General features: G+C 46.4%; 1 protein-coding gene across 1 annotated transcript; it reads left to right on the forward strand.

Moving 5' to 3' along the window:
* Positions 1-710: 710 nt before the first annotated feature.
* On the forward strand, positions 711-22,334 carry LOC115914833 (E3 ubiquitin-protein ligase RNF128-like). The gene is given in 8 exon segments (XM_030967620.1): positions 711-986; positions 988-1,150; positions 10,973-11,220; positions 15,207-15,278; positions 15,858-15,940; positions 18,499-18,595; positions 19,386-19,563; positions 20,939-22,334. Coding segments are annotated over 8 exon segments (1,254 nt in total). The 3' UTR covers positions 21,076-22,334.
* Positions 22,335-24,152: the final 1,818 nt, after the last annotated feature.

Consider the following 24,152-nt stretch of genomic DNA (forward strand, 5'->3'; position numbering starts at 1 on the left):
GGGGCGGGCTGGGGGAGGAGGTGAGCCACCCTTCCTGGAGGCACTCGGGGATCACCCATCACCCCGAGAGATGATGTCAGGAGGAGCCGTCACTTCTGAGAGGTGGCCCGGGCGGGTGACCCTCCGCATCCCCTCGGGAGAAACGCGGGTTTGTGGCGCGCTGCGCCCGGGAGAACGCAGCGAGGGGGAACGCCCGGATGCGCCCCCGCAGCACCGCAGCGCACGGGGCCCGCACTCCCCGGCAGCGCTGGGGGCCCGTTCCTGGCGGGGTTCCCGCGGCGGAGGGCGGTGCCGTGCGGTGGTGCCGTGCGGTGGTACGCGGTGCCGTGTGGTGTGCGGTGCGGTGCATTGGTACGCGGTGCCGTGCGGTGCGATGTGCGGTGCCGTGCGGTGCATTGGTACGCGGTGCGGTGCGATGGTGCGGTGCGATGGTGCGGTGCGGTGCGGTGCAGTGTGGTGGTGCGTTGGTGCGGTGGTACGCGGTGCCGTGCGGTACGCTGATGCGCTGGTGCGGTGTGGTACAGTGTGATTGTGCGGTGCCGTGCGGTGGTACGGTGGTACGGTGATGCGCTGGTGCGGTGTGGCGCGGTGGTACGGCGATGCGCGGGTGCGCGGTGCCGGGGGCGTGCCGCGGCGGGGGGCGCCCGCTCCTCCCCCGGCAGCCGCGGCGCGGCTTTAGGCGGCGGGCGGCCGGGCCGGGCCGTGCTGGGATGCCGTCGGGGGCCGCGCTGCTGGCGCTGGCCGCGTTGCTTTGCGCCGTCCCGCCGCCCGGTCCCCGCGGGGCGGCGGCGGCAGCGGCGTGGACAGCCTGGCTGAACGTGTCCTGGGAGAACGGCGTGGACCGCAACCGGAGCGGCTGGGAGGCGGGCGAGAGCGGCCTGTACGGGCTGGACTCGCCGCTGCAGCCGGCCGAGGGGCTGCTGGTGCTGCCCGACAGCCCCGACGCCTTCAATGCCTGCAGCGCGCTCACCAACTTCAGCGGGGCGCCCCCCGGCCGGCGGCTCCCCGCGCTGGCTCGCCCTCATCGAGCGCGGCGGCGGCTGCTCCTTCGCCGACAAGATCCGCCGGGCCGCCGAGCGCGGCGCCGCCGCCGCCGTCATCTACAACTACCGCGGCACCGGCAACGAGGTGCTGCCCATGTCCCACCACGGTGAGCGCCGGGGAGCGGCGGGGGGCTCGCAGACAGAGGGGTCCCCGCGCTGGGAGCGGCCCCGTCCCTCCCTCCCTCCCTCGGGGGCTGCGGGAGCGGGGCCCGGCCCGGCCGCACATCCGCGGCTCCTCGGGAGCAGCCGGGAATGTCGCTGCCTCCCCGCGCCACTGGAGTTTCTGCCCGGACTGGCCAGTGCTGTTTCAGGCGCTGATGATGTTGTTTTTTCTCCGATTAATGAGTAACCGTGTCCCAAATCTCTGGCTGCTGCTGGGGCTGAGGACGAGTGGGCTCTGGCCGGGCCGGGCCCTGGGTTTCTGGCCCGAGCCTGAAGGGGTGATGGATGCTGAGGTTTTTAATGCCTGTTGAGACTGTGGGAGTTGATTGGGGCTGTAAAGTAGGCTGGGTTTCCATGCTCAGGTGCTGTTTCTCCCCATGCCCTGAACACTAACCAGCTCGGGCATAAGCAAAGTACGAGACTCTTCTGTGGGTAACTTTTCAGCAGCAAAATGCCTCTTCTAATGCAAGTAGCTGAAGATCTTTAAAGGTTGTTTTCCAGTTTGCACAGGCTGATAACAGAGCTCCTCTTCTCTTGCTATAGAAAGTCTCCTACTTAGTGGAAGGCTTTTCCTGACCTGCCCATCTTTCAAATGAAGAGGGAGATTTGGCTGTGTTTTAGGCTAATGTTGCCTGAGGAACAGACCTAGGCTGAAAGCTGTGTAAATGCCTTCTGGTGCCCTGTGTGTGACAGGATGAGTGGCTTTGGTGGCTCTGTCTAGCTGTTGGACAGACATGCACCCTCGTGGGTGTGTTGGAGTTCTGTCAAGTGACGCTGCTTTGGGAAGCCCCGTTTTCTGGTGAGAAATTGACCAATGAAAATGACTGCTGTGTCTTAAAGCTCTGAGTGGTTTGAAAAATAATTATATCACTGCAGCAACCCTCTTCGAAGGTTTGGAGAGGATTTCTGGTAGCAGTGGAGGCAAATGTTCTGGTGAGACAAGAAAACAGTAGCTGCCTCTGGAGGTTTGCTGTCTTAATGAGCTTGGAATCTTGAAGAGCTGTAGGACTGTTGCTACTCTGCTTTAAGAATTCAAAACATACAGTCTGGATAGGCTCTGGCCTTTCTGAGGCAAGGCTTTCTTATGTAATCAAATCATCAGCTGACAAATGCTATTGAGATCTGACTATTGCTGGGCGAGTTCCTCCTGCTGAACTGACAGAGCGTCCCTGCCCTGAGCCCTGTTCTGTGTGCCTGCCTAATCCTGCAGCTCTTGGAGGAGCTCCCTTGGCACTGCTGGCCTGGCTGGGTCACTGCTGAACCTGTTCTTGAGGGGAAGGACCATGTGCTCCTGCCCCTCCTCCATCCTGGCTGTTGGGAGACTTACAGCATCTCAACCTTGCTGGGAGCTGCCTCTCGACGTGAGCCAGGGGCTCTTGGCAGGGTTTGCTCCAAGAGGAGCTCCCTCCTTTCCTGTGCTGTCCTTAAGCTTTTGCTGAGGCATTTATGTCAGAGTGGCTCTAACTGTCCTGATTATCCTGCATGATGGCATGGATACTCGAGGGCATGTTGAAACTTCCCAGCTGAGCTGCAGACAAATAGGACAGGGACTCTTTGGAGAAGACAGCCTCTGTCCAACCACTTATTTAATCTGCCTGACTCCTCCTTGCCATGTCCTAGCGCAATTGTTAACCTAAGCTTGGGCTAAGCTTGTTGCTGCTGTTGCTTTTACTGCTTGTCTTTGTTTTAGTCCCTCACTTTCTTTCCTGTTCCACCTACCCTTTTGTTATTCTCTGGACTTGAGTTCTTTTTCCATCTTTGTGTCTGTCTGCAAGTCCCTGTTCTTGGCTCTTCCTCCTGCTGACAGGGCTTTGGTGACAGCTGTGCCTGGGCCAGCCCTGCCTCCTGCCCCTGCTGGGGGCTCTCTGGTCAAACTGGACAAACACTGCAGGCTTTGAACACAGCGTGGCCAGGCTGGAGCTGGCTGCAAGTCATCAGCCTCATTCGGTTTGCCAGGTGCAGGTATCCCCTGTGCAGTGCGGATGAGCTCAGCCTGCAGCACTGCCCCTCAAACTCGGGAGGTGAAGTGGTCACAGTGCCCTTTGCTGAGCTGTGCTTTGGGATGGCTCCCCTCTCCTGGCCCCCTTGCTGGCACTGGCTGCTCTGACTCTCCTGGAGCTGGGGGGAAGGTGGCCATGCCCATTAAAGAATGGGCTTTGTGCAACTACACCTCCCACCATGTCTGCAGTGGCTGTAGCTGTGCTGCTGGTGACTTTGCAGTCTGGGTTTCCTACTTGGCTGCATTTCTGCTCTGGCTGGGGCCATATGCCATCAAGAGAAACCAAGCAAGGCCAGATGCTTCCTCCAAGCTGAGGCAGTAGGAAGTAGCAGGAGATGGCTTTGCTGGGGTGGGGGGCAATTAAACCAGCAGTACTGAGTGCTCTCCTCTCACCTGTGGGGCATGGAGCTGTCATCTGCCTGGCAGAGAAGGAAGATCTCTCTGGGTGGGCTCTGAATGGCACAATACACTTTTCTTTAAAGAACTTTGGCAGCAACAAAACACACAGTTATTAACAGAAGCTTGTCTATAAGTGTAGTATGCCTTTTTCTGGGGCCTTCAGACTTGGCTTTTGAAGCAACTTTCTTGTTTAGAGACTTAAATGGGCCTCTATTTGCAGCAGTGTTTGTCCTAGTCATCCTGCTTCCAGAGACTCTTTTTCTTATAATCATCATGTTTAGTCTGATGAATTCTTCATTGCATCAGTGCTCCATATAACCTTTTGGTGTGCCAACTTAAAAAAAACAAAAAAACAACAACAACAAAAACCAAAAACCAACAAAAGCTACCCAAAAAAGCAAACCACTCTGGCAATTAAAACAACAGAATGCAGTGAATAGCCAAATCAGATATGATCAAATCCTGCCTAATCATCTATAACAGGTAGCATATGAAGAATTTAATGGAGTCCAAAGTAAAATTTACTTTGTGGTTTATAAGCACAAACCCATATCAATTAGCAAACTTGAGTTTTAACTGTGCACGTTTTAAGATGGTACCGCTCTGTGTCAGGCTGAGCAGGGTTTCAAAGTACAGTTCTGTGTGCTCATAATTGCACCTCTCTGTAATCTCTATTGACCTTCTGGAAAAGACATTTGATTGGAGAAAACCAGCAGCATGTGGGGAAAGAACTGCAGGGCAAGAGTTGGTCTGTGTTAAAGGTGGACCTTGCCTTAAGGTAGAACCAGGCTGTTGGGTGGCTTTGGCTTGAGGGCAAGGTGGTGCCTGTGGGAAGCATTCTTTGCTGTTCAGTATTTCCTTGCAGCTGGTGAAGAAGGATTCTTTGCAGGTCAGAAAGCAACTGTGGTCATTTTCTTTGGTTTCTGTCCTATGGTGTAACTCTAGACTGGAGAAGCACATCACCTGATCTGCAGAGGGCTTATTCTGGGGGAACACAACTGAATGGTTCTGCCTCAAGCAGTAACAGCGTGAATCAGGCTAACAAGGTCTGGTTCAAGTGTAAACATGCATCAGTGGGTGAAAGGGGAAGGAAAGGTTAAATATGCAGCACTGCTGCTTACCTTATTCTGCAGGAGTTTCACTGAGGTGAAGCCCTGCCTCCATATGCTTGGAGAAAACAGTGTATGGCAGAAGTGTCTAGCTGTGCTCCACTGCTTTTTGTGAGGTATGATTTCAGAAACAAGCTAAAACTTTGCCAAGGTATAGAAAGGCTGATGGGAGCTGTAGAACTCTTAAAGATTGAGTCAGAATTGTAATCCCAAGGCAGGCTGTGTTGAGACTTTGTAAGCCTTGAGTAAACAAATAGTGCACCTCACTTTGCAGTGAGAGAAGATTTGTGCTGAGAACATCTGAGGAGAGGAATGAGGATGGAGGATCCAATTAATGACCTTGGCTCATGTTCCTTGGCTATGGCCAGATGAGCCTCTGCAGATCATTAAGCCTTTCCTACAGTTCCTTTTTGAGAAGGACCTTGCATGCATCTGCTGTGTCTGGATGGTATTTGCAGTCTGTAGTGTCTGGAGTTTGTAGTTCTTTGCATCTGAAAATAGCTTTTTGATGTGTATGTGCTGAGCTGTGTCTTTATGCACTCAAACTCAGTTTGGTTCTCCTGGCTGCCTGGTTTAGAATAAATTAATGTCACAGCTGTGGTGGCATTCAGATAAGCAAGTGTAGCACATGGGTCTGGCTGGTGACCCTGATCCCCCACCCCCAGGGGATGGTGGGGTGACAGTGACTGGGCCTGCCCCCAGCACAGCAGTCTGTGAGCAAACAGGAGGGGCATTGAGAAACTGGATGGGACTAGCTGGTGCTGTTGACAGCTTTGATCCCTGCTCTTGCTCTTTTTGATATAACTTAGATACCTCTGTGCCATGGAAAACTGTAGGGTAGGCATCATCCCTTAGGCAGCCTGGCATAGGTCTGTGAAGTGCCCTTGCACTTTGGGTTTACTGGGCTGCTGAAATGTGAAGGGATGAATTAAAATCCTCAGCGACAGCTGTGGTGGCAGAGGCTTCATTGTGAGGGACATCATGTTACTAAAACAACGACAGTGCTTGTTTGCCTCCAGCCCTGAGTGTGCTGGTGAGCACACAGCAGTCAGCTCAGCACAGCTCCCCACTGTGTCCCCTGGGACCTGTCATCGCTTCACAGACAGATGCTTTCTAGCTGAGACTGTGCCCATTTACATCATTTTACCATTAGCTTTCTCAAGCTCTCTTCTTCCCAGTGAACACTGAGCTGCCACCAGCATGTGGGGAGCCAGGGATATTAGTGGTGAGCTCATTCTCATTCAGAGAGGGTGAGCAACGTATTTACTAAATCAAAACTGCTGAAAACTGTTGAGTAAACTCACCAAAGAATTTTCATTAGGAATTTTGCTTGCTGTTTCTCCAGGAGGTTTTAGATGCTGTTTGCTAGATTGAAGGGTGGTACTTTAGTCCTGCAGGTGCCGCTGCCCAAACAGCATGTAAAGAGAGCTGTCCTACAAGATCTCATTCATGGCTGTGCCCTTGAAAAATGTTACTGTCCTGGCTGCTGTTTTAGAGCATGATTTCATGTTGTAAATCTTCAAAGATTTAGGGGATGGGAGCATTTCTGTGAGACTTCAAGGCTCAAAAGCAGGGGGAGGAAAAAAGGGTGAGTAACTCTGGGATTCACTTGACAAATAATAACACTATTTAAACTGACTAGAGTGCAGGTTGGTTTCCAGCTCCAGTATTCCACTGTGGTGCCATTCAGGGAGGCCTGGACAGGCTGGAGAGCTGGGCAGAGAGGAACCTAATGAAGTTTAGCAGCTGCCTGCACCTGGGGAGGAATACCCCCGTACAGGCTGGGGCTGATCTGCTGGAAAACAGCTCTGTGAAGAAGCCCCACCTACCCTGGTGGACTCCTGTCCATGACCAGCAGTGTGTCCTTGTGGCCAAGAAGGCCAGTGGGATCCTGGGGTGCATTGGGAAGAGGTGAGGGAGATGGTCCTGCCCCTCTGCTTTGCCCTGGTGAGGCCTCAGCTGGGGTTCTGTGTGCAGTTCTGGGCTCCTGCGTTCAAGACAGACATGGAACACCTGCAGTGAGTCCAGAGGAGGCCTGTGAAGATGATGAGGGACTGGAGCATCTGTCATACAACCAAAGGTTGAGTGGACTGGGCCTGTTTAGGCTGGAGGTGAGAAGGCTGAGAGGGGACCTCATGAGGGCACACAAATGTGTTAAGGGTGGATATCAGGAGGATGGGACCAGACTCTTTTTGTTGGTGTCCATAGCAGGACAAGGGACAGTGGGCACAAACTGAAACACAGAAAGTTCCATCTGAATAGGAGGAGAAACTTCTTTAGTGTGAAGGTGACTGAGCACTGGAACAAACTGCCCAGGGAGGTTGTGGAGTCTCCCTCATGAGATATTCAGAACCTGTCTGGATGTGATCCTGTGCAGCCTGCTCTGGGTGACCCTGCTTTAGCGCTGAACTAGGTGATCTCCAGAGGAACCTCCCCACCCCAGCCATTCCATGATTTTGTGTGAATGTTTGCCCCTGTATGTGGAAAGGCTTCTGTGTTTAGGAGGAAGAGATCAGACATAGTGCCTTATGTCAAGTAAAGCAAGCTGAAAGTAGATTTAATTAAGCTTAGGTAATAGTGTGAGGGAAAAGGCAGTTCAGTCAAGCAGTTTAGATCATAAGGGGCTGTAGCTTTAAATGACTGCAAAATAACCTGAATGTAAATGATTCTTTTATCTTGGTGCCAGGTAATGTTTGTGCACAGCATGCAAAGCAGGGGAAGAAGGAACAAGCCTACAATGTCAGCTTATCCAGGCTTATATGTCTCTCTCTTGAACTATGAGTTCAATCACCTTCCCCTCTTGCAAAGGGGAGAGCTTATCACAGGGTAATAAAGGTGTTTCCTCTGACAGTGTCTGGGATGGAGGATGACTGTGGGCATGGGCACATTCCTGATGAGATTTTGCCTTGTTCCTGTGGATGACAGCAGTCAGCACTTTATTTTTTAATCCACACTGTAGCGTGGATGGGAGCAGAGCTGGCCTGCAGGGTCTGGTTTCAGTGTCTGAGGCCAGGGAGAGCCCTTGTGTCCCAGAGTGGGAAGTGCTGCTGAGACTTGATGGCTTTCTGTGCAGTGCTGGCCTCTTGTCTGAGGTGAATTATGTAAGGCTGGCAATGCCAGCTCAGCCTGTGTACACTGCTAGTTTATTTTTCCTCCTACAGTAGCAGATAGCAGTGAGCTTGTACCAGCCTGTTTGATAACCACCAGAAATCCTGTTTCTTACTATTCAAGTGCAGTGAGATAAGCAGTGTTCAAGACACAGTATTTTTGTTTTTTCTGAACATGGAAGATAGGCTATCAGATACTCCTCTGACATGCCTGAGGAGCCAGGTGTGCCAAACTGGTACGAAATGGTTGCAGTGTAAACTGACAGTGCCTTTCATGTTAAAGAACAGGAGATAGCTTGATCTCCTAATGCCTTTTTTGCTGATGGAGGGGTTGGAGGGGTGCCAGGGGAATACCTCTAGCTCCTTTGGCATAAGGCACAACTATTACTGCTCTGTGCTGCAAGCACCGTATCTTGTAGATAAAAACAATGATCCAGGCACCAAGGCTGGAGTTGTATTTGATCTCCTGAAAGAACCTTCAGATAGCATTTCTGCTCTGGTGCTGTGGTTAAGGAGAACCTGTTCCTTCTTTGAGAATTCAAACTCAAAAGTCTGCACTTCCCTTATTTTTTTTTCTTTTTTAGAAATATATGAAACATTCAAAATCAAAAGTAATTTCTTCCATTCTGCTTTTTCTGAGTGGGTGGCTTATGTGGTTGCCAGCTGGGCTGTTGAAATGGATTGGTGATCCCACCAGCAGCAAGGATGGGGTGGGGATATTCCCAAGTGTAGTGCTGGCAGCACTGGGGTGAGCTGTGCTGGTCCGGGGCAGAAGCAGCGTGGCTGTGCCATAGCAGAGGCACTGTTTGCACAGGGTGCTCTCTGGAAAGAGTGCAGGAATACTGGTAAAACTGTGGGCACTTAATTTCAGTCTGATTAAAGATGAGGCAAAACTTCAGACTCTTGAGAAAGCTGAGGGGGAAAAAATGATGGGATCCAAAATGTTGGAGGCTGTGTTTGACATGCTGGCTTCTTCCTTGTTCTGGTTTTAACAGCTGGCAATAGAATACATACTGTTGGTTGCATCTTGCATTGCCACCTAAGACACCCCTCTAACACCTTTTTTCCTGCCTGAGCCCTGTCAGGACTCCTGTCTAGGCTGGTGGTCTCAAGGCCACCATAACATGTTTCAGTTCCCGTCATAATGAGACCCAAGCAGCAGCTCAGGATGTATTGGGTGGGGGTGATCCTCTTGCTTTTGTTATAGAAGCACAGAAGTTGTCACAAGCATGTGCTGATGGAAGTGGCCCCTCACTTCTGCCCTTGTGCCAGTGCCAGGGCCACCAGCTGGCCACTCACATGTGTTCATCTAAAGCAGAGCTGAAATTGCAGCAGGAATCTCTGGGGTTGAGAAGAGTCAGGGAGGATTGAAGCTGTCATCTGATGGCATCCTTGTGAACTATGCACTCTGAACCTTAAATGGAATAGGTTTCTTTCTTTAAGGGTAAAACTTTTTCACAAAGGATGGCTTAGTAGCTGGAATGGTTTTGCAGGCTGATGGTGACATTTCATTAATAGGAATTGCTATTCTGTGTCTTGTGTTGTGCATGTGTGGTTACAAGACAGATTTACTGTGAGACGTGCAGAAATATAGGGGAACAGGGGTTTTTTGCCTTTTTTTTTTGCAGACTTTTTATTTTCTCATTGTTGCAGCCTGTTGTTCCACACTTTCTTCCACGCTTACTAAAGCAATCTCAGCTTCTGACTTCTTTGCTTGCTGCTAACACCTAACTCCAGCTCATTTTATATGTGATGTATAAGCCCTAGTTCATCCTTAAGAGTAGTTGCTGTCTGGGAGACTTATTTTTTCCTCTTCTCTGTGTGATGTCGTTGTCTTTACGAGGAGCTTTCTGAATAAAATATGAGTTTTGTCCCACTGAGGAAAGTTGCTTGCTGTGTTGGATCACAAGCATTGTGTGAACAAGCTGGAAAACTAATAAACACTTCTCCAAAGACAGCCTTTGTGGTTTAACACCAATCCTAGGGTTTTTTGGTAGCTGAAAATTGAATAACTTTCAGCAGAGGGAAATAACTTGAGTAACTCAGCAGAGGGAAAAACAATTGACCTTCCCATTAACGAGTGTTTGGCCGGGGGGTTAGCTAAAAATAGCACTTTGTAGCAGTCTTTATTCTTCCCCCATGCAATGTCTATTATGAATATTTTTCAGGTGATGGTTTAATGCAGTGAGACTCCTGATTAGCTGGTCTCTTGTTTTTAGTTTAGAGAGAGCAGTGATAATTTACTCATCACCCTTTCTCCCTTTTTTTACCCTCTTAAGAGCCTCTCTGTTATATTGGGACTTTCTAATGTTTCTGGAAATGGTATCAAGTGTCTTCCAGCCCTTGCATGTCACTGAAAGGAAACCAGTTTGCTCTGGTCTGTGCTTGCCTGGAGTTGCTTGAAATTTCTTCCTCCCATAAACACCTTGGTTCCTTTGACTTGTTGTGGTGTTCAGTTAAGCCAATAAAACCTGTTGTTAAAATCAGGATGGCATTTGGCATCTTGCCCCCAACTGTTTAAAAGTGGAGCACATCTCCCTTCATATTTACTTCCCTCTGAATCTGCAGTAGAAACTCATAAAAACACTTAGACTTCACAATGCAATTTCCCTCAATAATTTTTCTATTGCTACTGAAAATACAGAAGTGAAGAGTGATCTATGTATTGATTGCTCAGTGTCTGGGGAAGTACTCAAAAGTACTGTCAAATTTAGAAAAGAGGTGCTAAGAAGCAGCAGGGAGGGAGTTGGATCCTTTACAGGAAGCAATCCCTACACAGATATCACAATCCCCAGTGACCTTACTCTGTAGAGGATTTATTTTTAACTTCATGTAGTTCAAAGGCATGTTAAAATGTAAATCACCAAAGTGTTGTGTCTAAAATAGGACAGTCTGTGTCCTATATAGGAGTGAGGAATGCTGTGGAGAGGAATGAATCCTAAACATGGTTCACTTATGCTCATAGGTAATGGCACACACTTTCAGCTGGACAAACACACAGTGGTGACACTTGTTCCATCAGTTCATATTGAATCTATAAATACTATTTAGAAACTTCCCACAGCCATTTCTTTAGCACTTGAAGCAGGACATTTAGGACAATGCCTCTGATACAGCAGCTGGGAACTGAGCATGGCTTCCCCTTCTTTGCAGGTGCTGAAAAGATTGTTGCAATTATGATTGGCAACCTGAAGGGCATGGAGATCCTGCAGCGGATCCAGAGCGGCCTGAGGGTCACCATGGTCATCGAAGTGGGCAAAAAGCGCAGTCTGTCCATGAACATCTTCACCATCCTCTTCATCTCTGTGTCCTTCTTCGTTGTGGCAGCAGCAACTGTGGGCTGCTATGTCTCTTACTCTGCTCGGAGACTCATCATGGCAAGGGCCCAGTCCAGGGAGCAGGTGAGTTTGTGCTCTTGTTTCTTTATACCTCCATCCCTCCACGGTGTGGATCTTGAGGTTTGTAAGTTTTGGTTAAGTACCAAAATTACTGAATTTGTTTGATCTTTAAAATGCTAAGAGATACATCTTTGCTCAGCTTAAAACTTTCCTAAAGTACAGCCAAGAGTAAACTGCATGGAGAAAAGTTGATTGTGCTCAGCTAACTGTGTTTCCTGCAAATATTCCCTGAACTGCAGTGTAGCCCCAATGCTGATGTAGTGGGGGCTGTGAGAGAGCTAAACTGCTTTTAGCTGACCCTCATCCTTCCCACATAGCATTGCCTATGTGCTTGCCATAACAGGAGGCACAGCTGGAAGTGTGTCTGCAAAATGGGGCATGACTTTAGCTACAGATTGGGGGGCTGCTGCTTGTTGAAAGCTGCTGTTTGTTGAAAGCTGCTTTCTGATTGAAAGCTTTCTGAGAATTACAGTGGCAGACTCAGGGTTGGAAATATTGGAAGTTGTCATCTGCCTGTGAGAAGTAACATTGCCACTCCTGGATGAAATGTGGAGTTGTCTCTAAGCTGATGCTGTTCTCTTGCTGACATTTGTGGACAGAGATGCAGTCTCCTGCTGATGAATCCCCTCCTTCAATACCCTGCCATCTGTCTTAGTCTCACAGCTCTGTTTAACAATGCTAAATAAATCCGAGCAGGAAAATCTGGGTGCCCTATGCACTGTTCATTAAATCAAATTTAAATCTTTCCTCCTTTGAAGGTACTTAAGAGTGCAGTTGTGAGCTATAAGGCTTTCAGGAAACTGCAGATGTTATTAATGCCTCAGTGATAGCTGGTACTGGGAAAATGCAGTCTGCTTGGCTAGAAGTCTTGGGTTCCAAGGGCACAAGGAGCTTGCTGCAGATTGAAAAAATAGCACTGATAAATGACATGCCAGTTCCACATGATTTCAGCAGGACTGAAATCAAGGAGCCCCAAGAAGTGCTTTGTGGAGTATAAAAATACAAGAAACCTTCTCTGCTGTCAGGGTGTGAAAATATACTGTTCTGTCAAAGTGAAACTCTAAGACAATCCAGAATTGTTTTCAATTGTTTTTATACCCTGACATCTCACACTGCCCTCACAGTGATGAGGTAAGTAAAGAATAACAAGAAAATGCTTGTTAGTTCGGGTGAACTAGTAAAAGGTGATGCTGCCATGTGCCCTGTTAGCTGCTGATTAGATTTTAGCGCAGATCAGAGTTTGAGAGTTTTAAGTGCTTTGGCTCCAGGAAGTACTGAATGTTAGTCAAACAACCTCCTGGCTTGTATGGCACATCTTGGTGGCTTTCCTGTCACCATTCAGCCCTTTGAAAACCCAGGTTGCTTGGACTTGAGTGAATATTGAGAAAAGCCAGTCATGTCAGCTTCTGATCCAAGTGAAAAGAGAAGTTTGGTAGCACATCTGTCCTAACCCAACAGTTAAACCAGAGCAGTTCTTTCCTCTTGAGCAAGCTACACTGTGCAACCTGCTAGTTCCTTCTTGAATGCCTCTTTTCTTCTGGGCCTGAAATTGAAGTCTCCACCTCTGCAGTTTCTTCCTGCACTGGGAGGTCAGTAGCAGGAAGGTGGATAATTGAGGCAAGTGTGGTAGGTGGCTTTCTACCTTTCTAGTCAGTGGAGTACTGACAAATTCAGTTCTCAATATAGTAACCTTTCTTAATAGAGCAAAATGACCCATGATGTTATCTGTGGCCTGGTTTCTAATTTCAGCTCAAGTCTTTGCTTCCTTTGATTTCATAAAGATTAGATGTTGCAGCTGAGAAATTACCTAATTAATGGCTTTGGAGGAGGCAAATTGCTCAACTTTCCAACAATTCAAAACTGCTTCAATGGCAATGGCTACCTGTGGGGAAGAACTTCCTTAGCTTACAGGAGAAAAGCAGGAGTTCCCAACCTCCTCAGAGCTGTCTGGTCTGCACTGCCATGGCTGTGCTCACAGGGTGCCAGGAAGGCACCCTTATGCAGAAGGGGCTGGAGGTAGAATTGGCGGCTTTGAACAAGGAAGACTTAGGACTGAGTGACTCCAAACCTAATTTTCCCATTTAGATACCTCACTACTTCTACCTGCCAGAGCCTGGAGAGGAGTTGGGACCTGACCTGTTTTGTAATATCTTGATTCTATTTCCTCAACTTAGCTTTGTTTTTCTAGCTTTTTCCGTGTTGGGGATTTTATAGTTCTAATATAATTAATGTGTCACATTCTTTTGAAAAACCTGGCTTCACAAAATGCTTTGACATTCCAGGCTTGAGTATCCTGGTAGACTATTCCACATAAAGCTTCTTCTGCAGCCTTTCTCCATCCCCTGGAGGGCTGTTCTGCTGTACTTGCCAAAATCAGTGTTAAAGGTGACTTTGTCATTGATGCATTTAACGAGAAGCAATTAAACTGGTGCCCATGCAAAACTTAAAATATTGTTTCAAGTAAATTATTAACAGTGCAGCCAGTTGGGTCCTGTCTAATATGCTTGGCCTGACATAGATGTGCAGATGAGATACTGTCTGAGGGAGTACATTCCTAGAAAGTTTTGTTTTCAGTTAAGAGCAAGTAGTGGTGACAGTGCTGGCCATGTATGAGAAGTGTTTGTCTTGCTGCATTCCTGCTCAGTTGATGTTGCCACGTTTGCTGCTCAGACTTTTGGGGCCCTCAGCAAGCAGCAGTACTGTGGCTGCTGCCCTGTGGCTTCAGCCTCAAACCTTGACAAGGGCAACATCATTTCAAAGTTAACCATAAGTGACACACAGAAACATATATTGATGCCTTCAGCAGAACTTCACAAACTTGCAAGAAAATGTCAGTAGATCTTGTTTATAAACAAATGTGCATGTCTGCATCCCTCACCTTTGGATTGTATTTCTCTTCCTTGACAGTTGTTAGTAGCTGCTAGCTATTAAACTCCTAAAATCAATACTAATACAAAAATAGCTCATTTTCTGCTAGGACCATTTGACAGGGTCCCAGGGGGATGTATAAATCAACTTGTTTGCTATTAACTGCTTTAGCACAAGGAATCTTGTGCAGACTTGAATGGCCAGTCCTTGCAAGATTGTTAGGTGTCAGCAACAGCCCTCGTCCCACTTGTCCTTCTGTACTTGTGCCACCAGCACTTGGGAAATTTTCATGTAACTGAGCTAAAATGCCTGAGGAGATGGAATGCTGGAAAGGCAACAGTGTGGGACTCCTGCACAGAGCAGTGGGACTGGAAAGAGGCTTTTTGGTTAGCTGCAAAACTCGAGTCTGGTGTGTCCCCGAGGTTAGTGTTGTGCTGGGATGGCACTGCCAGAGCTGCCTGAAGTGCACCAGGTAGGGAGAGGACAGTGCCATTCTTGGAGTCAGGAACACCAACCTGTGGCCTTTACACAGAGCTTGGCTCCTGGGCTAGCCCCAGGTACTGCAGTGACAGCTGGAGAGCAGCAGTTGCCAGGCAAGCTGTAAAGCTGTGGGAGCAGAGGAGCCGTTCAGGGTGTATGGTGCTAAGTGGGCTGATTGGTAAAGAATCTCTCTCACCTTTCACCAGAATGTTTGTGGCAGGAAGATGTCCTAAAGTGAGTATAACATAAAACAATTGATTGTTGAACTCCATGTTCAGTCTTCTGTACCAAGTCAGTTTGAAAGCTTCAATGTGTTTTAGCTGGGTCTAATGTGATCAAGGTATTATCTTTCATCTTCTCAAACTAAAAAACACTTATAATTCCTGTGCTTTGTGAGAAGGTTAGCTACAACCAAAGCAGACATAAATGTGTGTCTGGTGTGTCATCCAGTCAGAAGCTGCATCAGTATGTCCTGAAAATCCATTTCATGTTGACTCCAAATAGTATGGTCATGCTTACTTGGCTTATTCTGATAACATGGGGGTTTTAAAGCTGTTGTTTGCTTGCAGTGGGCACCTGGGTAAGTATTAGTAAATGAATATGAGATGGCAGTGTCTGACCAAGACTGCTTTGTGCCACAGAGGCAGCTGAGGGCCAGGGCCAAGAAGGCCATTGAGCAGATGCAGCTGCGCACCCTGAAGGAAGGGGACAAGGTAGGACTGACCCTGTGACCCCCCCTGCATTCAGCACAGCCTTGGCATGAAACCTGGGCAGCTCCCTGGTACTGGAGCAGGAGGCAGAAGCCTCTCTGAGCCTGTAACTCTTGGTGGCAGACACAGTTCCTCTTTCAGACCAGGTCCTTTTCCATGCCTCAAGAATTCTGTTCAATATAAACCAGTTTATTTTGTTAGCTGCTTGCTTGTAGTCTTGCTGATGTGAGAGGATGTAATTTGCTGGCATGAAGGCCTAAACATAAACTAGTACCTCATCAGCTTCCCTCGCTCTTCTTGTAACTAAAACTGGAGGCAGCAGTTTCTAAACCCCTACACTAGTGCCTCCAGTAATCCAATAACAGTTTCAGCTGGAATTCTAAACCATGGGTTTAAACTTCCAGTGCTTCTTTCGAAGTGTCAGCTTGACTCTGAGTAATCCACGAAGTGTCTTTCTATAAGATTCTATTTGGGAGCATCGTGGATGACTCTAGCTAGACCCCTTCATAAAGTAAATCTGACTGGAGTTCAGAGGAAGCTTTCAAAGTGTGTTAAAGCTGTAACTTCATTTCACTGTTTTAGGAAACTGGTCCAGATGGAGATTCCTGTGTTGTGTGCTTTGAGCAGTACAAGCCAAATGATGTGATGCGTGTTCTGACTTGCAAGTAAGTTGTCTTCCAGACTGGCCCTTTATCCAAAATTCTGCCATGTTTGTTAACAAACTTTCCTCAAGTTGTTGTACAGTGAGAATTCTTGAATATCTATCAAAACAATGTTTTGGACAACAGAGACAGTGTGAATACACAATTGTAGTGTGCCCCCATGGCCTGTGTTCATCACTTCCCCTGTGAGTGGATTGACACACATAACTTGGCAGGCCACAGTGTCCCTGTGGGATGCCAGGATTTTTTAAGGATTTCTTCCTTTGCTGGTGTATCAGAATGTTACCACTAACTTGCAGGTAATTGGCAAAACGTTGCCTGTTTCTCATTCTGTTAATTACTGTTTACTAGAGGGTTGTGTTTCTGCTAAATTTGTTAAAACATGCTGGCTTTTGTAGTTTAGAGGAAAGCATTTCTGTTCTTGTATGCATCTTCTGAAACAGAGAGCAATATAGAGCTATAGCAGTTTATTTTTCTACAGTTCTCTCCTGTTGTACCTCACTGCTGTGCTGCTGTGGAAGCCCAGGAGTGAAGCTCTAAGGCTTTAATGTGATTGCTCCTAAGGTGAGCAATGAAGCTGCCTCAGGGCTTAAGGAAACTTGTTCTGTGGGATTTCCCCCTGTGCCTGCTGGCTGGGACTGCTCTGGCCAAGCTTCTAAAATCAGAGGGCTGCCACATGAACTGCCTGAATTGTGCAAAGGAAGAGGTGTCATGACCCTCAGGGAGGGTTACAAAAAGTACTTGTAAACATTTTGAGGTAGGAAAATGAAGTTCTGAAGAATAGAAAAATGGGTAGCTGCTGTTGTGTGCTGAGCAGTGCTGTCAAACACTGGCAAATCTCAGCTGGAGTTACCTGTGCACCAGGTTACAGCTTTGCAAAGGCTTTCTCTGCTCACAAGCTGTAGGACCTCTAAGCTGTTTTGGTAACACAACATTGGTCTGCTAAGGTGTTATCAACCAACTCCCTTGATCTAATGCTTAATACTTAAAAAAAACCCCAAAACTCAATAACCTTTCAGGCATGTATGTTAATGATAATCCAGTTGTCTTGTCATGTTTATGCTCATGGGTAGTTTTGTTTAGTAATGGACTAAGTGCCATGAGTACAGAAACTTGTAGACAGGCTCTAGACACTTTGCCTGATAGGAGACCTGACTTCTCATTATTTTCCTATAAACCCTTCTAATCTTGGTATGAACCTGCAAACAAAGCATGACTTATTTGGGTAAGAGTGGAGTAACGTCTTTTGATTGTATTCTTTGTACACAAATTTGCTGCATTTGCTCTGATACTGCTTTTACATACATTTGTGATGTTTCCTTCCTCTGTGGCCCAAATGCAGCTCTCAGAGGCATGCTAGCTTAAAATGACTCATGGACTTGATAATCCTCATGAGTGGTGATATCTGCCAGTATCAACCATATTAAATTTTCCCTCATGTGAGTTCTAAACTAATATTTACTGCAAGAACATGCTTGATTTTGGTGGTTGACCTCAACACTGAGACCCTACTTGCTGGAAGCATTTAACTGTATCTATGAAAGAACCAATCAAAGGAATGTTCCTATGAATCACATTGATGGTATCTGAGTCCCTGGGGTGTGGGTATTTGCCAAGGGCATTCTTGCCCAGAGAGTCAAACTGAAGGCATTTATAGTTGCAGAAGTTCACAAGTCCAGTATTAAGTTTAAGGACTTAAAATAGTCAGGCATTAAGAAAGTTTCAGATTTTATACCAAACATGAGGTGGGTGCAGCTGGAAGGAAGTGCCAGTGGTTTGAGCTGAATTGGAGAATCTTTGGCTCCTGCTGGAGTGTGGGCTGCTGAGCACTGGATGTGTGATCTTTGCACTTACCTCATAATAGGGTTGATTAATACTGAGCAGTGCTTGTTTGCCTTGCTGTTTCTATTCAGGCTGAGGGAACAGGCAGATCACAAGATTTCAAGTCATCCTCCTAAATCTGTGGCCTAATTTAAACCCATTGTGGAATTGAGTGTCTTAATAGAAGCACACATTTGCATCTGTGATGGCTGAGCTATATTTACTTTCTTGAGTGTACAGCCTGCCAAATATCCACTTGGAATACACAGTGGTTGCACAGACACAGTAAATGGGTGGGAGTACAGTTTATCTTGAGGACATAACTCTGTGAAATGATTTGCCTGTGTAATTACAACAGAAACAAATGCTATTTAGTCTACATCTGTATGACAGAAGTTAACTTTAAAGCTAAGGCAGAGATGTCCATAGTTGTATCATTTAAATTATCAGCTGGAAATGTAGTGTACACAGTTTTGGAAAAACAGCTTTAGACTGTTGAGGTGTAGCAAAAATGTTAATGCTGAATCCTAGCAAGTTGTATTGGGGTACTAATAAGCACAATCCAGGTACAGGTTGAAAGATCAGCTATCCATAACTTTCAGCTGAAACTTGTGGCAAAATAAGGTCATCCATTCTAGAGGAAATAAATTCTTGGTGTTACAAAAGGGTCCTTCGTAGCTGGCACATGAGCAATTCTTCCTAGAATGAAACCTAACCTGTTGGCTACCTTCTTCCACCAGCCATGTCTTCCACAAGACCTGTATTGACCCCTGGCTTCTGGAACACGGGACGTGTCCTCTGTGCAAATGTGACATCCTCAAAGTGTTGGGTGTTGAGGTAAGCCAGCAGCCTGCTGTGGTGGCAGCTGCCAGTCACAGTGTTACCCTGGTGTTGTGGCCACTCCTTCAGCTTTTTCATGCTGCCCCTAGAGGGGCACAGGTGTGCCATGTGTGTGGCCAGATGCTGTAGGAATAATTCCCCCTTTTAGGGAAGCCTGCAGCTGACCTGGTGAGTTGGTGTCACCTAAAGGCTTGGGCAGAATGTCAGCCAGAGCTGACTCATGCCTGATGGAAAAATTGCTCTTAACTCTTGTGTGCTCACAGCTAAGGGTGTTTCTCAAATCTTCAGGCAGACTTTAACAACTCACACTGTCCCTGAAACCAGCTTCTCTTAGTTGCTCAGTACCCAGAGCCCTTGAAAAGTGAATGTGTTAGCAGGTATGAATTTCTGGAACTGCATGACTTCCTAGGATACATCAGGAGTATGATGTCTTCTGTAATTGCTCGTTGTTGCAAGTGCCAGAGGAAGATGCTGTTGCCAGTGCCTGATGCTGCCCGGGTCAGTTAAACTGTGAGCCAGCATTTGTCTGGGGGGACAGATCTGCACTGAGTGGAAAGAAGACTTTTCCTGATACTGGGCAAAAATGCAGAAGCTGTGAGCTTCCCACTCAATTAGGCAGTAACTGGATTTCCCCTCTGATAACAGCAGAGCTTTTATTCCATTTCACGTTTTTCCCTCTGTGAGTGTAAAAGTGCTCCAGACTCAGTCCTTGCAGGCATTGTTCTCCCAGAAAGATGCACCCTCCTGCCAAGTTGTAATTTAACCATTTTCTCTTCTTTTCACATAGCTGGATGTAGAACCACGCTCTGAGCCTGTGCAAGCCCCAGGATCCAGTGGCCAAAGACCTGTATCCACTGTCACTATAGTTAATGAAGAGGACAACCTTAGTGAAACAGCATCATCTGGATATGATTCTGTACAGGGACCAGATGAATCTGCTCAGGAGGCACAGGCACCATCAGAAAGTATGTCTGCTCTTTCATCTGCCTTGCTACATCATTTGCACTTGGCTGCTTAGCCTGTGAATTAGGGGGAGTTGCCTTCATAGCATCTCACAGGGCTTGAATACTTTGTTTTTCAGGGTCATCTTAATCTTCCCTTCTGTTTTAGCCCTTAGCTCTGACACTTGGTCTTTGTATTCAAATGAAACACAACCTTAATGTGAATTAAAAGACAAAGCCTATGAAAGAATAGTTCAAAGTCAGAGGCTTACTACTTCAAGAGCAAAGAGATTTTTCCAAAGATGTCCCTTGTCCCTTTGTCTTCAGAGATTTCATTTGGATGAGTGAGTGTTGCTTTGCTGCCAGATCTGTCTGCTTTAAGTAGTTACAAAAAACTTGTGGGGAGTCAGTCTTGCTCTAGCTTAGATGGTGCAAGATAGAGAAGACAGATACTTCAATTGAATTTCAGATTTGCCAAGGCTGAGTCATCCTTGGCTTTGGAGAGTGTTAATTTGTAAAGAATATCAGATTTTCCAAATACTTTATCTTTTTAAACAAGAGCAAACAAATTGAAAATGTCTTTTTAGTGCTCGGCTTTACACACACATACTCAGTGTTGCTGTTAGCTTTAAAAATTAAAAGGTTGCAGGTAAACAAATGAAAGTAACTATCCCCTGAATTGTGGCCTGGCCTTAGGAAGGGGAGGCTCCATTTCCCATGGGAAGCCTAGCTGATGGGAAAACTTGGGATTTGCTGCCTGTCTCCTGCAGGACATGTTGCTACAGCGAGTGGTGTGTGTTTGGGAGTGCCCTGTTGAAGCACCCCAATAGGGAAGAGGACACTTCCTATGAGGCTAAACATCAGAAGTTGAAATTGCATCCCTCTAAGCAATTCAAGGCATGCTGGGCCATTACATGACGTGGGTCATTCTCATGTATTCTCACTTGAAGTGGGAAGGACACACAGGGACATCAGCCAGACAAGGTTAGTCTGCAGGGAGAAGGCCTTCTCCAAATCAGCCCAGGTTCCCCTCAGTTTATCCTGAGCCTGGTCTCTAGGAGTTGCTCTTGATGCCTGCCTTCAGCAGCCTTAAGATAACAGACCAGCTAATATCCTCCTAGTTGGATTCTGTGGCTTATGCACACAACTTCAGCTTGCTCAGCACTACTGAGCTGAGCAGGCATCTCCAGAAAGGACAGGCAGGGGCAAGAATGATCTCCCAGACTAACAAGGGGCAGCAGGAGAGAGGTAGTTGGAGCATGGCCTTGGATTTCCATCTCTGCAGGAAAATGCAGTTTTTTGAGCTTGTGCAAATCAAGTTTGTGTGGTTTGCTTTAGGATGGTAACACTTGGCTGCAGCACTTTTTAACTTGTCTTGACTTGGTTTTCTTCTGGACAGGTGACAACACACATCCTGTGAGTGAAGAATCCCAGCCCTCCACTGTGACTGTCCTTTCACGTGGTGACAACCCAGGTTTTGAGGGAGATGAAACACAAGTTTGTGAAAGCAGAGTTGTTCGTGAAGTCATGTCCTAAGAACACGCCCAGCCACGTGGTGCAAGCCTTCTGCAAGGAGCTGCCTACTGCCATTCCATATGAACCAAAAGTTGCAAGACTGTTGCAGAAAATCCTGCGTTGGCAATGTTTAGATAAATATACCTGTCCAAATTGTAATTGTATGGTTTGCCTTTCTTAAAACTGTATTTCCTACAGGAGTCTTTAACACTCTCCAGATAAAGCTGTCTTAAATATAAAGAAAACCAGCAGATTTTAACTAAAACAAGAATTCCATCTTCAGCAAAGCTTCTCTACCATGTTTAAGTGAGAAGATTTTTTTGTTTCCTAGTTGTCTCCACTGGGAATTGTTTTGAGTTGGGGTTTTTTGTTGTTTGTTATTTTCATTCAAGTGGATTTTCATTGTCAACAAATTTATTTTGATTGTTCTGATACTTATTTATGAGACAGTTTTGTTTAAAGCAACATGGTATTTAATGTTTCAGTGCACTATTTTGATAGGAGAAAGTGCAAACTAATGCTTGTCAAACTGGATTTTGTCCACAGTGTCTTTGGTTCTCTAGTAACCGACTGATTCTCTACCTCTCAACTCCAGCCTGCCAACCACACATTCCTGAAGGGGAAGAAAAGAGAGCTGCAAGCTGACAGGCCAAATCTCACTTACTGTAAAGGGAACAACTGCAGGAACTTTTCAAACCTCGTTAGTTTGTCAGTCTGAAAGGTCCTCAAGTGATTTGAGGAGCTGTGACCATCTGTAGCACCAGCAATATGGCAGAGCCCTGGCTTTGTGGGAGTCTGGGATGACTTCAGGAAAGACTCAGCTGAAGATGAAAAGATAGTTCTTACAGAAGGATCTGCTGTGTTTTGCTCAGAAATGATCCAGTCTCTGAGAAATGCTGACTGTTGCTGTACATTGTCTTGCTCAAGTGCACAAGCTGCAGGGAGAGCTGATGTCCCGTGAGTGTAACAGAGGGCTGGAGAAGCTGTCTGTCCTCTGTGTGGAGTTGAGATGGGGTCAAGTAGGAGCACTGGGTGCCTCAATAGAAGTGACTCGGCCTTGTCCAGGGAAGGTAACTAAGGACATCTTCTAAATGCACTTTATTTTTTTACCTCTGCATCTTGGACTAGTTTCTATTGTTTAGTAGGATTTTGTCTTAGAGCCTCCAATAAATAACTTAAGAATCTGGGGGGGAAAGCAATGCATTTTCTTAGCTATAGTACAAATGAAATGGTTGTAAATATTTCATAATTTGTATTGAATTTGAATATGAAAATGTAAATGTAAATAAAACACTATTTTTGATGATCCCGACTGACATAAAGTATTATCAGCTCTCATGGAAGCAGATGCTGAATTTGCCCTGAAACACATCCTTCTTTTGGGAGGCCAAAAGAAGCAGTGTTTGCTCAAAGAAATTGGAATAAGGAGTGCTAGTTAGGTGCAGGATGCTACTGTTACATGGATTGAAATTGTGTTGAGATGCTGAAACCTAGTAGCTGTAAGGAAAATCCTGCCACCTTAGGATGTGTTCAGTGAGCTGCTGAATTGTGCTGGTAGGCATGTGAACTTCAGACCAGACTGGCTGCATCTCACTTTGTCAGGTTGCTCAGCATCCTTCCTTACTCCAAAGTCTATGTTTGCTTTAAGGAAAAAAAAAACATTTTAAAAATTATTTCTTGTCTTCTGTTCTGGCTGGTTTGGGAGCAGTTAAGTCTTGTATTTCCTTATAGCTCAGTTCCAAGTCTAGTCTAGAAAATACCAGTTGGTTCTGAGCTCCAGTTGCAAAGCTGACTGTAATCAGACTCCACTCTGAAGCTGTCATTTGCTGTGATTGCCTTTTTATTCTACCTCTGAAGTGCAGAGCAGTGAAAGGAACAGCCAAGCAGTAAATACGCAGCCCCTGATCACTTCATTCCATTTCACAAAATTGCTATAAATTTATTGTGGTGTGTAAGCTGCAATGTAGTAGAATCTTATGAGGGTAGACTCATGATGCCAGTTTTGTGTTCAATAGGAGCAAAAGCTGATGTTCAAGGAAAAAAAGGGGAAGGGATTCAGATCATTTCAATACATTGAAAGGCACTTTTTGGGTTGCTTTGTTTATAGAATTCAAGCTTTACATTTACTGCCTTTTTAGAGCAACAAACTGCCTTTCCCCAGGACTTGTATTTCTAAGGGTCAGGTGAGTGCAGAGCCCTTTCTCAAGGGATGCACCAGTGGAGAACTGGGGGGGTACAGAAGCTCTCCTTGATGAGCCTTCCAGGATCAGATGAAGTCTGTGTGATCTCTCTAGGCAGGCTTGCTTGCTCAGGGCACTTACACTAATTTTCAGAGAGAGATTTGTTTCAGAAGGAAATTTTCAGAGGGATTCTCATATCAAATGTGGCCACTGCTAAAGGAACACGTGCAGGGTCAGTACCTGAGCAGTGTGTGAGCTGCTGCTAGGCAGAACTTAATGGTTCTCCAGTTTTGCAGCTTGACTTGCAAGTCTGCTATGTTCTTATCTCTGCAGATTGGTTTGTAATTAGTAGCTATGCAAGGGATTTGGTTTAAAAAATGAAAGTATAAATTTTGTGAACACCATCTTGATACTAAACCTGGGTCTGTTGCTCTCAGACTGCCTTAAAGAAATTTCAAAGATCCACTATGACTTTTTTTTGTATTTCCAATTTCCATGGATAGCAGCTGTCTATACCAACCCTGCTTAGGGGACTGTGCAGCAAAATATTCACTTTTTTTTGGTGATGCCACAGGTTAGACTGTCTCTGGGTCATGTGTATATATGTTTGTGTGTGTGTATGCTGTGGCATGACAGACTCTTTCCTCTAAGCAAGAAGCCAACAGGAGTGTGCCTGGGGCTAGGGTTGTTCCTGAAAAGCAATAAAAACCTGCTGTTATTGTGCAATAGTTTTGGGGTTTTCTATAGATATGCTATTGCTCATGTCTAAGAAAATGGACATAATGAGCCCACAGGTGGTGCAGTTGCTAAAATGTCTGCCTGTTGACTATGTTAATATTCCCTCTGAGTCACACAGACATGTCAATTCTTCTGTCCCCAGAGAGCAAACTGAACAGGCTCTGGCATCACTCCAAGTGT

This window comes from Camarhynchus parvulus, chromosome 4A, assembly GCF_901933205.1.
Source record: "Camarhynchus parvulus chromosome 4A, STF_HiC, whole genome shotgun sequence".
Classification (NCBI taxonomy): domain Eukaryota; kingdom Metazoa; phylum Chordata; class Aves; order Passeriformes; family Thraupidae; genus Camarhynchus; species Camarhynchus parvulus.